Source organism: Mauremys mutica, chromosome 2, assembly GCF_020497125.1.
Source record: "Mauremys mutica isolate MM-2020 ecotype Southern chromosome 2, ASM2049712v1, whole genome shotgun sequence".
Taxonomy (NCBI): domain Eukaryota; kingdom Metazoa; phylum Chordata; order Testudines; family Geoemydidae; genus Mauremys; species Mauremys mutica.
The window spans coordinates 237,444,921-237,460,948 of NC_059073.1; the positions used below are offsets into that span (position 1 = coordinate 237,444,921).

Sequence of the window (16,028 nt, forward strand, 5' to 3'; positions counted from 1 at the left end):
TAAGGTTTCATGTGCCGGTAATACATTTGAACATTTTAGAAGGTCTTTTTCTATAAGTCTGCAATATATAACTAAACTATTGTTGTATGTAAAATAAATAAGGTTTTTTAAATGTTTAAGAAGTTTCATTTAAAATTAAATTAAAATGCAGAGCCCTCCGGACCGATGGCCAGGACCTGGGCAGTATGAGTGCCACTGAAAAGCAGCTCGTGTGCCGTGTTCGGTATGTGTGCCATAGGTTGCCTACCCCTAGGAAGGTTGCCTACCCCTATGTTAGGTCAATAATATGGATTTGAACAATAATTTATAAACAAACAGTTTGTGATCTATTTCCATATATTTCCATGAAAGGCTTGTAATCATTAATATAAAAGCAGTTTAAAATTAACCAACACACCCCAAAGGATTTTACCAATAGGATTAAGTAACACTAAAGCTGTGACAAGGAAAAAATAAATGTCTCTTCTGTTTTTTACTACGTGCCTGTATTTTGAACCTGCAGACATCTCAGTAATTAGGTGCATCCTTAATATGACTTAGCTGTGGGTTGCGTGGGTATTTATATAAATAGATTAGTTTGTAACATTAATGTTAATGAGAAACTTGTGCATTTACAAGTGCATAGTAATGTCCTTCCTTTGCCAGCAGCTGGCTGTGCGTCCCTTGTTCCACTACTTTTCCATTATGAATCACTGCTATGACATCAGCGTTCTGGATGGTTGTCAAGCAGTGAGCAATAATAATGCAGGTTCGACCCTTCCTGGCATCGTCCAAAGCTTTCTGGACAATCTGCAGACAGATGCAGTGAAAAACTTGGTATTACTTGGAGAATCTTCCCTTTCATAGGTAACACCTTAGTTTCTCTAAATTTGGCAAACAACCTCTGTCCTCCCCTCCATATGCACTTGTCCAGGTGTTTGTCAGTCAGACATGCATAATAGTTAGATCAGTTTGGAGAAAGCAGACCAGCCAAATACATAGACATGATTAAAACTTGCATGTTCATTGATAGTACCAGCAATGCCAGACACTTCTTGTTAGCCATAAAAATTCAAAATTCAGGATCCTGACATCTGGGTCACAACTGGATGGAGGTTTGCATGGTGGCATTTTTCACTTCTGTTGCATCCCCATCCAAATCAATAGTTTATTCGTCCCTATGGAGTCTCCCCTCTCTCTTGGAGATGGTGGATGCAGTGAGGAACCTCAGCCAGCTGAGCAGCAGAGAACAGCTTAATTACTCTCTTTTCACTGCAGAACATCTCCTGAGAGGTAGGAGGTGTTGCTGAAGCCTTTTTTCCAAGCCAGATGCTCCTGTATGTCACCTCTTACACTCTGAATGCAGGTGGCTCAAAGGACTGGGAAGTGGACAGAGGCTTCTTCATTGTTCCATTCTGTCCTGACAGCCAGCAGTTCTACTGGCAGAGTGGATCCCTCTCGGTTTCTGTAGCAACACCTGTTCCCCCAGACAGAGCAGGAAATAGTGCAGAAAGAGACCCACTTTGCTGCTAGTGCTGCTGGCTGAAGGGAAGAGGAAGGAGCTGGTGACTTGCCTTACAAGGCCTCCTCTAGTAGATCACAGTCTACTGTTTGAAGACACCTGTCTCAAACTCAAAGTTGCTAATTGTGAATGGGATTTTCCAAAGTGCTCAGCATTGGCCTAACTGTTAACCCATTAGAAGTCCCATTGACTTCATAACTGACTTTGAAGGAACTGAGGCAGGCCAAAACTGAAGAGTTCTGAAAATCCCACTTTCTCTCCAGCCCCAAATGTTGCTGTTTACCATCAACTCCCAAATTAGACACCAGGAGTTGAAGGCACTCTACACCTTGCAAAAGCAGCCTGTAGACAGAGAGGGAGCTAAGGATTGTTCTGTGGAACTTTCAAAATTGTATTGTACATGGAGCGCCTGTGTTCTTGCAGTGAAAAATTCGAACCAGGTATTTTGTGTGTATTACAAATGGTAGAATGCATATTACTAACCTTTTCGCTTTCCGTGTCAAGAGCAGATGTGGCTTCATCTAGAAGCAGAACTGCTGGCTTACGAACTAGAGCACGAGCAATTGCTATTCTTTGTTTCTGACCTCCAGAAAGTTGTGCTCCTTTGTCACCCACTTGGGTATTATACTTCTGTATAAGTAAATATTCATTGTCAAGGAAAGTTAGAAACAGTAAGTTATATTTTAATAGCAGATAATGTACTATATTAAGCATTTCCATTATGAAGGAAAAATAATAATGTAATTGTTTTTAATAATATCTTATAACAAATTTAACTGTTTGAATCAAAATGCATATCTACAGCTACATATATTGATAAATGCTCTGTAATGAAAATTCATTTCAGCATTAGAAAAAGACTAACTCCCAAGTGGTGCAACCACTGATGTGTCTAGTCAAAGACACCTGTACTTAAAAATATAGATCTCAAGAGACTTTTATAATTTCAGGGCCCTAGAGACCCACACTCAGGAGGTGAACCTTTAATTCTTACACGTCCAAAACTTTCTTCTAAGTACATTTTGAAAAACTAGGTGGTAATGAAAGGTTTTTTTTTTTTTTCACTTTTCAATTGTCTTCAATTCCATGTAACTTTACAGGAAGCCCAATTTCTTTGGGCTTTTCCAAGGTCTTTCTCCATTTTGAGAACTAAGTCCATGGCAAACATGAAGGTTAAAATGTACTTGAAACATTTTACCTTTCAGATAAGACTAAAACTACAGAAAGTTTCAGCCAATAAAAGGAAAAAGAATTGGCAAAGTTAAGAATTGAATGTCTCTTTTATAGTTGTTATATAACATCACTGTGATAGAGGAAAATAAGAAAACTGGAGCTCAGATTTTGCATTTGAATTAGCTAATTACGACTGCGTATGTGTTAATACCTATTGCAAGTTACCTTTTTAAACACCAGCTTCCTATTTTCCTCTTTGAGAACAGTAAACATAAGAAAATAAACCAAAAAGCATATTGTTTTGCATTAATGGGAGTTGCTTAGATAGGTCATGGTGAATATTTACCCCACACTGAGGCCTGGTCTACACTAAGAAGGGGGGTCGAACTAGGGTACGCAAATTCAGCTACGTGAATAGCGTAGCTGAATTCGAAGTACCCTAGTTCAACCTACTTACCCGTCCAGACGCGGCGGGGTCGAACTCCGCGTCTCCCCCGTCGACTCCACCACCGCCGTTTGCAGTGGTGGAGTACCGGAGTCGACCGCAGCGCTTCCGGAGTTCGAACTATCGCGTCTAGATCAGATGCGATAGTTCAAACTCCGAGAAGTCGAACTCACCGCGTCGACCGGGAAGGTAAGTGTAAACGTACCCTGAGAATGGAAAGACATTTTCTCTTACCTCTGGGAGATTTTCTATGAAGGTGTGAATATTTGCTGCTTTAGCTGCCTCTTCAACTTCCTCCTGACTGACAACCCTACCGTTCTCTCCGTACTGGATATTTTCAGCAATGCTGCAGTCAAACAAAATAGGCTCCTGGGACACAATACCCAATTTGGACCTTAACCATTGCAAATGCAAAGACTTGGTATCGAATCCATCTGCAAACTAGAAACAGAAAAAGAGAAAAATCATTCCCTGCAGAATGCAATACTCCTCCTCAGGTGTACAATGTAAATGTGAAACAGGAATCTGTGAAAATCCTCTGACCTGTGTTAGAGTTGCAGTAAATGTAAAGTGGTCAGTAAACCACTTCTGATCAAATAATAGATGATCAGATCTTTCATCCAAAATTGAACTGAACCAAAACTCTGAAAATTCAAAAGAAGCTCAGATAACCTTTTCTTCTCAGATTTTTTTTTCTTTTTGCACATCTACTCTTCTAGCTTCCATAATAGATGTGGAATTGCCAATCTAATGAGTTGTGCCTACAGAATTTCCATCTTTACTGATGATGTCAGGTACCAGAAATCTCATGAGAAAGTCTGTTCATGGTCTTCTTAGACCTAGACGGTTGAACAGCTCCAATACGAATCCACATCTTTGGGCATTTATTCAAACATCCTTTGACTCACCATCTCTAGGCTATTCTTCTTGGAGCTCCCATCATCATTAATAGGACTTGCATCAAAAGTCTCATCAAGTGATGAATTAGACCTCAAATTGTGTCATGTTAACATGACTAGAGGACTAGTGACAAGGGTTACATTATGGAAAGTATATTCTAATGTCCCCTCCAATATATCAAGTAAATCAATAAAGAGATGCAATCTAGTGATCTAGAGCCAGGATGGGGAGTCAGAAGATCCAAAGTTCTACTCCCGGCTCTACCTTAAGCAAGTCCCAAGTCTTCTCTGCAGTACCTGGACCTGTAACAACACTTATCCACCTCAAAGAGGTGTTGTGCAGATGATTTAATGTTTGTAAAATACTTTGAAGAACAGTTTTATAAGCTCTAAACATTAACAGCTTCACCAATCTCTTCTTACCACTTGTCCTGCCATAGGGTCATAAAATCTCTCCAGCAGCTGAATGGATGTGCTTTTGCCAGAACCACTGCTCCCCACCAAGGCTAGCGTCTGGCCTTTATTAACCTTCACGTTGAGTCCTTGCAAAACTTGAGCTTCTGGTCTTGTAGGGTATACAAAATGGATGTCCCTGAATTCAATGTTGCCATCAAACTGACTCTGGAAATAGTAGAAAATATAAATGTATGACAGAAGACCTGTCTATCTTGTACAGAAGCATCAAACACAACTCAGTATGGTCATTTAAATGAAGGCGTTGACAAGTCAGTTGGAAATGGTATGGCATTTTCAAACCCAGAGCATTTTTGTCAATTTATTGTTGCTTAAATATGCAGTGAAATTGGATTGGTATCTTCTGTGTACAGGACCTCCTTGCTGAGTGGTTCTTTTCTGCATCTCTCTCTCGCTCTCTCTCTCATTTATATCATTCCTTTTCAGCCTGGTTTGCAAGGACTATCATTACTTTAGGTAAGTAAACAACCCTAATACCTATCTTTGATGTCATCAATACATATAATCCAGACACTATCATTGTGTGTGGAAAACATAGTTCCTGCCCCTGGGAGTTCACTCTCTAAATAGTGTAAGTTCAACACAAAGTACACAGGATGAACATAGTACAAGGTGAACATCAGATCTCAGATTGGGTTAAACATTTTTACTTTGGTGGATTATTCATAGTTTTCAAGGACAACTATGTTTTCAGTGTAGGTTTGAATAGGGAAAGGGTAGCTGATTGGCTCTTTCATGTAGGAAGGGAGCTCCGTGTATAAGAGGTAGCAAGGAAGAAGACTTGAAGACAAGGGTGAGTGAAGGAGATGTTAGGAGAGACTGTGGGAGCCTCCTCTGATGCCTGGGGGATGGGACAGCTCCAGGACCACAATACCAGCACTGTCAGTACAGTGGGCTCTTACAGCACCTAGAGAACTTCCAAGGTTTAAACTCTTTGGGCCAAATCTTAGCTTCACTGAAGTCAAAGGCAGCTGCTTCACTGGCATCAGGATTTGGCCCAGAGTAGTTTCACTTTCAATTAACGTCTTTATCCGCAAGAAGATATTTCCCCGGGAGCATTAGCAGTCTGGGCATGTGGAGCTGATTCAGGAAAGTAGTCAAGCACATCTGTGACTTAAAGTTGTACACATGAGTTACTGGCATGCTTACAGTATGTGCTTGAGTCCTTTTCTGAACCGAGGGCACTATCCAAAAGCTAGAATTCTAAAGCAATTTCAAGTTTCTGAAAGGTTGGTTCTGCTTGTAAAAGCATTTATGGAAAGCACAGAAAGACAATATGAAAGGTGTTCAGTTTACAAATACAAAGATGAGTTTCTAACTGTCAACGCTGGACTTTGAGAGACAAGCTGGGTTCTTTCCATCTCTCATATAATCACCAGCAATAAAAGGTTCTGCAGGCCAAGTTACGTCCTCATTAATACTTGTGCAAACCCTTTGACTTGAATGAGGTTACTCAAATGTTGTATGCAGTGTTGTTATAGCCGTGCTGGTCCCAGGATATTAGAGAGTCAATATGGGTGAGTTAATATCTTTTATTGGATCAACTTCTGCTGGTGAGAGAGACAAGCTTTCGAGCTTATACAGAACTGAGGAAGAGCTATATGTAAGCTTGACAGCTTGTCTCTCTCACCAACAGAATTTGGTCCAATGAAAGATATCAACTCACCCACCTTGACTCTCTGTTACACAGATGTAACTGACTGCAACTTAGCAAACAAGTCTGCTGATGATGCACAAGAAGGAACAGAATTTAACTCACTCTCCCCCACAGCTGCCTAGTTTACAGAAGTAAAAAGCAGTGAAAACATACTTGGGTTGCTAAAGAAAGCAGTTATAACTCTGGGCTTGTCTTCACTACCAGGAAGATTGATACTGCTGCAATTAATTCAGCAGGTGTTGATAGCAGAGTGCTCTCTGATCGACTCTGGTACTCCACCGGAACGAGAAGAGTAAGGTAAGTCGATGGGAGAGCATCTCCTGTCAACACAGCACAGTGAAGACACGGCGGTAAATCAACCTAAGCTACATAGAACCCAGTTACAATATTCACGTAGCTGGAGTAGAGTAACTTAGGTCGACTTTCCCGGGTAGTGTAGAAAAGGCCTCACAATACACCCAACGGACAGAACAGGTGAATGAAATGTCATTCTTCCAGTCATTTTTCAAAACAGAACTGCACTTAAAAGTATTTTGTTAATTTCTCAAGCAAAAAGGTGTTAAATGGTACTGGGCAAATATAAAATTATTTAGATATTGCTGTTAAATTTTACCCTACTTGTCTGGTCCTGTCTTCTGTGACATTGTAAAAGGCAATTGAACAAGATTAATACAATTAAGGACAATACAGTACCACCAGGTTTGTTAGTTTCAAGGACTTTCTGAATGGCCTTACCAGTTTTGTACCCTCTTCACTATAGCTGTCAATTAAGGGTTTCCGATCCAAAAGCTGAAAGATTTGTTGGGCAGAAACTTTAGCTTTGCCGAAATCTGGTGCCAAAGAAGTGGACAGCCCAACATTTATAACACCATATAGAACTGAAAAAAAGGCTCTGAAAACCAAACACAAAACATCTTTCAGTTCATCTAAAGAGAGACTTTTTATTATTGTTCAGACATTACAAATATTGTTTTCCTTATTTAAAACAAACAGACCTAACACTATCTATAAATCTGAGAATTGTGACATTTTTAGAACTTTGTCTTAGTAAAATTACACACAGGATTAGAAACAGATGTTTACAGCTATCAATATTTTTATGGGTGACTAATGGTATGTAATTTCTCCACACAGAAGCATTTCACAAAGCCCGTTGTCTGCAATGAACTGTCAGCAGTAAAAGTTTCTCCATAGTAAATAAACTGAGCCAGGCTCTATACATGCCAACACACCTGTCTCAAGCTTCCTCTCCCAGAAATAACTCTTCTGCCTGAATTGAACTCCTCACCAGGTTCTAAACTGTTGGACCTCTTGCACTATTGCCTCAGTAACTAGACTATACACAATAACCATGTGTTGAAATCACTGCCTTTGGACTGATGTGTACTCACATAAATACATTTTCAAAGTTTGTATAACAATTAGCAATGAGCCATGCCCCAAATCTGAAGATTGCTGCCTCAAGAAAGAAGATTGCACATTGGACTGTTCCATAGGTAAGTCCATATAGGGGGGCTTTTGTTAGAGAGTCCCTGATAAAAGAAAAGATTTATGTTAAAGGAAAAAATTGTCATGAAATGCCACGAGCAGAGACTGGCTGGGAGAAGGTCAGACCTTTGGATTAGGGGAGGCAAACCCTATACGTCACTCACTCAAATAATACATAATAATAATTAATAAAGCTGCATGCTAGGACGTCCATGAAGGTGCCGCTGGAGAGAACGTATGGCAAATGAGATCCCTTCATCCTAACTAGCTTCTTTGTTGGATAGGAACTTTTGATAAAGTTTCCTTTAATACTCAAAACATTTTAACACTTGAATGCTGGTTTCCAGAATAAATGTTTATGGATGGCCAAAGCAAGCTGACACAAAGCAAACTGATAATTTCGATACGTCTCTTATGATCTTTGAATGCTTGGATTTTTGGACAATTGGTATAAATGTAGTGGTCACCAGGGAAAAGTCAATGTCTACAACACAGCATAACTGAAGCACTGCAGATATTGCCTGCTCTGAGTACAGGAGGGAAAAAAGTAGCAACTCAGACCCCACTGTACAGTGGTGACTTTTAAATGGTGACCAATGTTGTTGAGTGGGATGGTAAAATTGAATCACTCCAATTATGTGCAGACCTTGCTGTGACAGACTCTGGTACTAGTTCTGACAAAATGATTTTTCAACAGAAAATGCAATTTCTGCACATTTCAAATTTTCCATTGGGAAAAAAGTAACAAAATATTTTATTCTGCGTTGGTTTGATCTGAATATTTCTGCTTTGCGCCCATAGCTATGGGACTCTGATAATGCATTATGCCACTCAGTCAGAGGGGAGACCACACTGCATCATGGAAGATGTAGTCCAACCAGGGAGCCCGTCCCGTAAGAGAGGCAATGTTCCAAAACAGGGATATGCAGTTTGATGTTGAACTAGATAAAAACAAAAACTTTCGGATCAGTTAAACAAAAGAAAAATTTAATATTTCAATTATTTGAGAATATAAACATATTTTGATGGGAGAAAAAATGCAAAAATGGAATGATTTGCCATTTCTAGATTGAAATTTTTCAAAAACTTTTCTTTCTATGAAAAAAAATTGATATATTTTCACATTTTATTCTACTTCAGAGCAAAACAGAGGTTGAAATATTAGAATTTCCCACAGGATAGAAATTCAGATTTTCACTCATCTCTAGTGCTCATATATTTTTAAAATTCATAATATTGTGATACAATGACCTGCCAGGACTTGAGATAAGTGCTAAATCTAAGAATCCTATTTCTCCAAATAAATATAGATTTTTTTTCCCCACATACTGATGGTTTATAGAATATTGAGCCATAAAACTGTCATTGGAAGTGGACTGTCATTTTTCAATCCCTGCTTTTACTTAAAACATATTTAAGGGGAAAGAAACAAAATGGATGGTAGATCATTTCATTTAAATAAAATGGAGACTAGGAAAATGTCTGACATTTTGGATATTAGAAATTAGCCCCTGCAGTGGTTAGCTTGTCGAGTGTCACTGAAAAGGCCAAATGGGAAAAAGAAATGCACCTTATTTCAAGACCTGCAAGTCCTTACTTGTAATACAAGTCATAATACACGGTGACATTATGTAGTATAAAGTTTTTGCCACTTGACCTATGAAACTCATTCTGCTACAGTACTTGTGAAGCAAGTAAACATCCCATATTCATTTTAATAAAAACTTTATACCAGGTCATTAAATTCTTTCTCTCACACAAATATTACATCACTCACAATAGTGTCTAAGAAGATATGTTAAAGAAACTGAGTAAATACATTTTACCCTGCCAAAATCTTTTCAAATCATTTATGTGTTTAATATTTTCAATCTGCAAATGAATGTAATATGAATAAATCCTGAGTTGTTTTAAATTAAGAAAATATGTATTCATTGCTTTTAAAAAACAAATTGTTTGAGAGCAAATCCTACCTATATGGACCATTCAAACTTGCATTATATTTCTCATAGAATGCATCTTCACTAGTTAATGAAGCCACAGTTCTTATATTTTCAACTGCTTCCACTGAAATCTAAATGGGGAGACAAGACGGATATGAAATATTCTCTTATGTTTGAGTCTACTCCTACCACTACGTAGTTAGCACATCTCTAGCACTTTTCATCTTTCACTCTCCAAGTGTATTTCTTTATAGACTTACTCTGGGAGAGGGATAGCTCAGTGGTTTGAGCATTGGCCTGCTAAACCCAGGGTTGTGAGTTCAATTCTTGAGGGGGCCATTTAGGGATGTGGGAAAAAAATTGGTCCTGGACTTGATGACTTTTTGAGGTCCCTTCCAGTTCTAGGAGATTGGTATATCTCCAATTATTACCTATTACCATTCCCCCTTCCCAGGACTGTAGAGTTTCTGACATGCCCATTCTCAGCTCCTCACCCCTCTCTCAGCAGTGTGTTCTTGGGCCATGCTCTGAGCATGCCTGTTCTAAGCTTCCCACTCAGAGGACCCGCACTTCCCTGATCCAAGCTCACATGGGGAGAGGCAGAGAGAGGGGGCCAGACTCCCTTAGAGGGACAAAGCATCCCAGATTCCAGTTCATGTGAGGAGGTAGGGAGAGGGGCTTAGATGTCCCCAGAAAGCAATGCCTACTGCAGACCCTGGCTTACATGAGAGGGGACATGGAAGGCAGATAGATCCCCACGGTTGGGCAAGACAGCATCAGAGCCTGGCAAACAGAGGCGGGTCAGGTGTGGGCTCAGACACCCCCAGAGAGGCAAGGCCCCCCCAGATTCCACCTCACATGCAGCTAGGGGGTCCCCCAGATTCAAGCACATGCACAAAAGGGCCAGAAGGGGAGAATGTGGAGCTGCCCCTATGCCCCCCAGACCCTCTGCAACAAACCCCCATGTCTGCTTCCCAGTATCCATTCCCCAAACCCAACTCCTCTACCACCCGTCCCCATTTATCTCCCTCCCCATAATCCCCCCTCTTTTCCGTGCAGCCCCAAACCCCTCTCACCCTATTCCCCTAACTCCTCCATCCCCTAAAATGCTCCTCTCTTGCCAGCAAGCATTTGCACACCTATTTTTTTAAACAAAAATACTTTGATGACATTACACACCCCTCCAAAATGAAGCCTGATAGTAACAGATTTTAGCAACATGCCAGCCAAGCTTTCCCAGCTTTTTCCCTTCAGCAAAGGGGACCGTGAACTGTCACTAGCTGGGGGAGTTCAGGAACAAACACTGTGCATCTCTTCAGTCTATCCAGCCGCTTTGACCATATCTATCTGCAAATCCTTTGGGGTTCGCTTTACATATGTGCTCAATGTAACTTGTGGAGTGCTTGACCTTTATTCAAGAGCCTAAGTGGATGGCCAAACTCTCTTGCTAATAATGTTCTGAATCTTGCTTCCCCCAAGTGGCTAGTGGATGCCATGTATTCTCTAGGGGTAACCCTCAAGTGAGTGAGACCCTTGTGCCAGGATCAGACCCATGGTCTGATCTCTAGATGTGGGCAAAAAACCATTACTAGAACGAACCTTTAGAAAAGCTGATTATTGGGTGGGAAATGGCATCTCGTGAACCTCTTGGTCAAATGACCCCAAATTTGGATCACTACACGTATCTTGCACCCCCATAAGGTTCACCAATTTATCATGGTGCACCTCAGGAGATGGCAGGGTAGGGTTAGTGACCCAAACTTGACATCTTTTGAGCCAGACGTTCTGGAGATATAAGCCCTAAAACAGCCATTTAAAAAAAAAGTTTCTAGGTGGTGGGTTTTTTTTAAAAAAGCAAAAACTTAGAGCTAGAACTAGAGCTCATAGGTAGATACTAAGGACTGGAAGATGAATCACAAACCACTGGATTGCTGTGAACTCACCCTTCAATTAACACTGCTAAAGATAAGTTAATTACAACCCCCCACCTAAGACAAAAGGAATTTTGAACGGAGTGACTGGATTGCTACAATGTGAGAGTCATAGGACCTAATTTCATTTTGGGAGAAATGCAATCAAAGCTTTTTGGTGGAAAATTGGATGTGTAAACTTTCTTGGAATGAGGGTTGCCAAACCTCCAGGATTGTCCTGGAGTTTCCAGGAATTAAAGTATCAGAGGAGTAGCCATGTTAGTCTGTATCCACAAAGCCACCAGACTCCTCGTTGTTTTTCAGGAATTAAAGATTAATCTTTAAAGAGTGTGGCATGTGATGAAACCTCCAGGAATAGGTTCAACCAAAAATTGGCAACCCTGTTGGGAAGGGGGATTGGGGTAAATAGGAATGGGTGGTAGGGGAGGTAAGAGGTTGGAGGTTCAGGTGATGGAGGCCCCCCAGCTCTGCCAGTGTCCCCAGCTCTGCCAGTGTCCCCAGCCCTGCACCACAACCCCCTGTACCCCCTCTGCCAATAAACTAAAGACATCCTGCACCTCAACCTTCCTGCACTCCAACCCCCAGCTTGGTCTTGGCATCCTAACCCCCTGCATCCCACAGCTGTCTTTGCCCCCCAACCCCTCATGCACCCCAACTTTCCTGCAGCCCCAGCCCTTCCAGTGTACCCCAACCTTCCTATACCCCAGTTCTACCAATGCACCTGACCCGTTGCCCCTCCCAGCTCTGTCAATGCACCCCAACACTACAGGAAAGCTACTGGATGCACATTCATGGGGAAATTGGAGGGTTCGTGGCTGACCAGAAACCATTACAAGCTCTGACACCTCACTGTTCTTGGAGATGGGGTACATCTATCGGAAAGGGGTCAGAGGATTTTTCTCTCAAACATAACATTGTCAGTGTTTTGGAACACAAACCCTATCTGGGATTTCTCCCACCAGCCTGCTACAAACTCCACCCTCTAGCCATTCTGAAACATAACCAGGAACACTATGCCACTGGAACACAGCTGTCCTTCACCCCAGGCACTGCATGTGACTCAGATCAGAGGAGGGAGGAAGTGACAGCAATAGAGAAGTTTTCACAGGGAGTGAAAACTTCAGGGAGACGTGTTCCCTGCTTGCAATAGGGAGGCCTCTGTATGGTAGTGGGGACGGGGGAATGCAGTGAATGGGTCAGAGGCATGGCGGGGGAGGTTTGCTGATGCAGGGCCGGTGAGGCACAGCTGATGAATGTGTGTGTCAGGGGGTGCAGCTGGCTCAGCATGCTAATTGTGGAACACTATATGTATAACTGTCTATATGGCCACTACCTCCTAACACCACCAGAGCTTTTCCTGTTTAAAAAAAATCTTGGAAATTCCATGGCAAAGAACGCCGTTAAATGCAGAGTTAAGGTTGCTTGGGGGTATCGTACCCCTGCAGAATGCTGTGTGGAACAAAACTCAAACTACTGAAAACCAGGAGATGCACAAGTCAGGTTGAGCATCCAAGCTTACCTCTGCCCTCTTTCTGCAGTGCCCAGTTAACACACATACCTTTGCTCTGCCAATCCCGCAGCTGCTGACATGTACAAGCTCTTCACCTCCTTTTACAGCCCATTCACTCTCACCCACGGGATTCCAGCTAACAATATTACAGGACAAGAAAAAAAAAAGGCTGCCCACCTGATGTTCCAGCTGTTCCATAGAGCTGGCAGTAGCCAATGGGAATTATTTTCATATACTCCAGTTGCAATCAGGATGCTAGGTGTGCCTACACTAAATGGTGGAGACAGTAATTGGGCCTGCTTGGTAAGTGTGTTGGTGATGTGAGGATGTGTGGATCACTCTGAGGTATGTGAGAGAGCAGAGCAGAGCTTAGGACAGGAGGAACCCGGTGTTTGCCACCCTCCGATGTCTGAACAAAGGGAGGAGCTAGGTATGTACCTTGAGGGTCCTGTGTGCATCAGTACAGTGCAGAATTGTGTACCTTATATCATTAGCAGGGCACAGGGGCTCTATTAGAAAGGGTATTTTCAGTAGCGAGCTGCCACATGAACAAGCTAAGCATTTATTATCTATGCACACTCCAGGCAAAGTGAGTTGCTCAGTGGCAGATGGACCTGTACTGAAGAGCGGAGGAAGTAGTTAGCTCTGCTTGGTAGGTGTGTTAGTGAGACCTGTGGATGACTTGGAGATGTGTGACAGAGATATGAGGAGATCTGTGTGTGTGTGTGGAAAGGCAGGAGGTGCATGTGTACCTTTGGGATGAAGTATGTCTCAGTTCCATGTGGAATTGTGTAGGTTATGTCAGTAACAGGGCACAGGGCTTTAATTACAAAGGATACTGCCAGCTGTGAGGTGGAATTTGAAAGGATTCTAATGTTTTCAGGATGGCTAAGGGAAAGTGTAGGTTGAGATGGTATCCTGTATGTAACAGTAGCCCTACCCTTAAGCTGGGAGGTGCGAGTCCCAGCTTGCATAGATGTACCCACTGTGCATAGCCAGGGTGGCACGAGCAGTGGCTTGAGCTAGCCAAATGAGTACAAACCCACCCAGACCCCCTGGGCACATACTACTTGTGAGGCTCGCCCAAGCCACCATCCTGGCTACACTGCTCTTTTTAGTGCACTAGCTCAAGCAGAGCTAGCATGGGTATGTCTATGAGACCTGGGAATCACCTCCCAGCTGAGATGTACCATCAGGGCATGGGAGCTGTAAAAAGCTGTAAAGCAGTTCTCACATTGTACGTGTCTAATATTCTTTTGGGGAGTGGGAAAGTGTGAGAGTGTACACCACGATCTGGAACCTTCTGAATTTCTATAGTGCTAAGGGCCACTGAGAGTACGTGCACCGTGCGGCATAGCTGAAAGAGGCTAGAGGGAAGCTAACATGGTCAACCTTCCCCTACCCCTTCTTGTCCTTTCATATTGTTAGCTGGAATCCTGTGGGTGACATTGAATGGACTGGAGAAGAAAGAAGAGCTTGAACATTTCAGCAACTGTGGGGTTGGCAGAGTAAAGGTAAGTGTGTTAACAGGGAGCATTGGGGAATTATTGAAAGAGGGCAGAGTTAAGGTTGCATCACTGCTTTATTTAATATATTTTAAGAGTAATTTCTGTAGACAATCATCACTGACAATGTTGTCTTTAAAACGATATACCATGATACCCATTTAGTTTATACTGGAGATCTTACTCTTCCGGCCTCTTCAAAAGCTTTTTGATCTTTTGACGCACGACCAGCCACAGAGATCAGTCTAATAGCACTTGCAGCAATAAGGAAAGGAATGCAGGCCAGGATAAGCAAAGTTAATCGCCAGTCATATACAAAAGCAATAATGATGGCGGACAGAAGGGTAGAGGCAGTCTTAGTCAACAAGCCAAGTCGGCTTCCGGTAGCCTATTAAAAGCAAAAGAGTCCAAAGTTAAAGCTAATTCCTGACACACTAAATAGAGATCAAATGTACAAAATCATTGTTCATTTAGGATCAAATATTCAGAGGGAGAAGAATCATAAAAATGTGCATTTAAAATGGACAGTTGTACAGGCAAAAACCCATATGGACAATTACATATTACCCCTAGCTGTGGGTGAGGTTCAGGAAGACTGATGAAAATGTAGCCACATGGGCTCAATTCAACAAAATATATCAGGGCCCTCCTGTGCCAGAGCGTAATCCCTCTGGAATGCTGCCTCAGGGAAGTGCAGGGAGGATACTGAAACCATGTTATCGCTGCGATCTGGGACGGGCCGTGTCAGAGCCTGGGAGCGAGTTAAGGCGGCTGCAGGAAATGACAGCAGGAGAGAGGGATTTCATTAGGGGAAAGGCACGGAAATCATGAAGAGCCAACAGCCTCTAATTTGGGGCATTTCAGTTATTGGGTGCCCAGCTTAAGGCATCTAGGGCCTGATTTTCATAGGTGCTGTATATCAGCTGAAGATAATGGAAGCTGCAGGTTCCTTTAATTAGCAGTGTTAGCAGCAGGAAATGAGCGTTCACACCAAAGAGCTCTTCTCTCCTTGAGGATCTGCACATCCATGTCACCAAGAAATGTAAAAGTGATGATTGGCACAGCCATCTATGTAAACTGTGACAATACTCATAAATCAGCTGAGCAAATAGTGGATTTTCCAGCTGGGGGCCAAACTGGAAAATCGAGGGGGAAAATTGATTTGATTAGATCTGAATCATTTTTGGGGGGGTCAAATAAAAAATAATAATTAATATTGACCAAAACATTTTGGTTGACTAAAAACTCCCCCTGCTCCGCCCCCCCACCCCCAAATTTTTTTTTATTGATTTGGCCATTTTGCAGTGTTTTTCTCCTCTTTTTTATTTGGTCAAATTTGAAAATGAAATGCCATTTCAAAACAAAAGTAGAACTGACATATTTTTACATGGTCAAAATGAAACATTTAGACTTAAAACAAATCTCCCTTCTTATCTCTTTTTACTATTTGTCAAATTTTACCTGAATTCATGAATAGATTTGGGGTCCCTAAAAATACGTAT

The 16,028-nt window shown here is 41.9% G+C and overlaps 1 protein-coding gene across 1 annotated transcript in view; it reads right to left on the reverse strand.

Annotated features, from left to right (window-relative positions):
* Positions 1 to 563: 563 nt before the first annotated feature.
* LOC123363996 (ATP-dependent translocase ABCB1-like) overlaps positions 564 to 16,028 on the reverse strand; it is a 71,969-nt gene continuing 56,504 nt past the window's right edge. Inside the window, exons 22-29 of the mRNA XM_045005677.1 lie at positions 14,711 to 14,914; positions 9,611 to 9,711; positions 7,541 to 7,681; positions 6,885 to 7,041; positions 4,442 to 4,639; positions 3,354 to 3,560; positions 1,985 to 2,131; positions 564 to 789 (exon numbers count right to left, since the gene is read on the reverse strand). Coding sequence (XP_044861612.1) covers positions 592 to 789; positions 1,985 to 2,131; positions 3,354 to 3,560; positions 4,442 to 4,639; positions 6,885 to 7,041; positions 7,541 to 7,681; positions 9,611 to 9,711; positions 14,711 to 14,914 — 1,353 coding nt within the window. The 3' untranslated portion in view covers positions 564 to 591. The remainder of the gene's footprint in view (positions 790 to 1,984; positions 2,132 to 3,353; positions 3,561 to 4,441; positions 4,640 to 6,884; positions 7,042 to 7,540; positions 7,682 to 9,610; positions 9,712 to 14,710; positions 14,915 to 16,028) is intronic.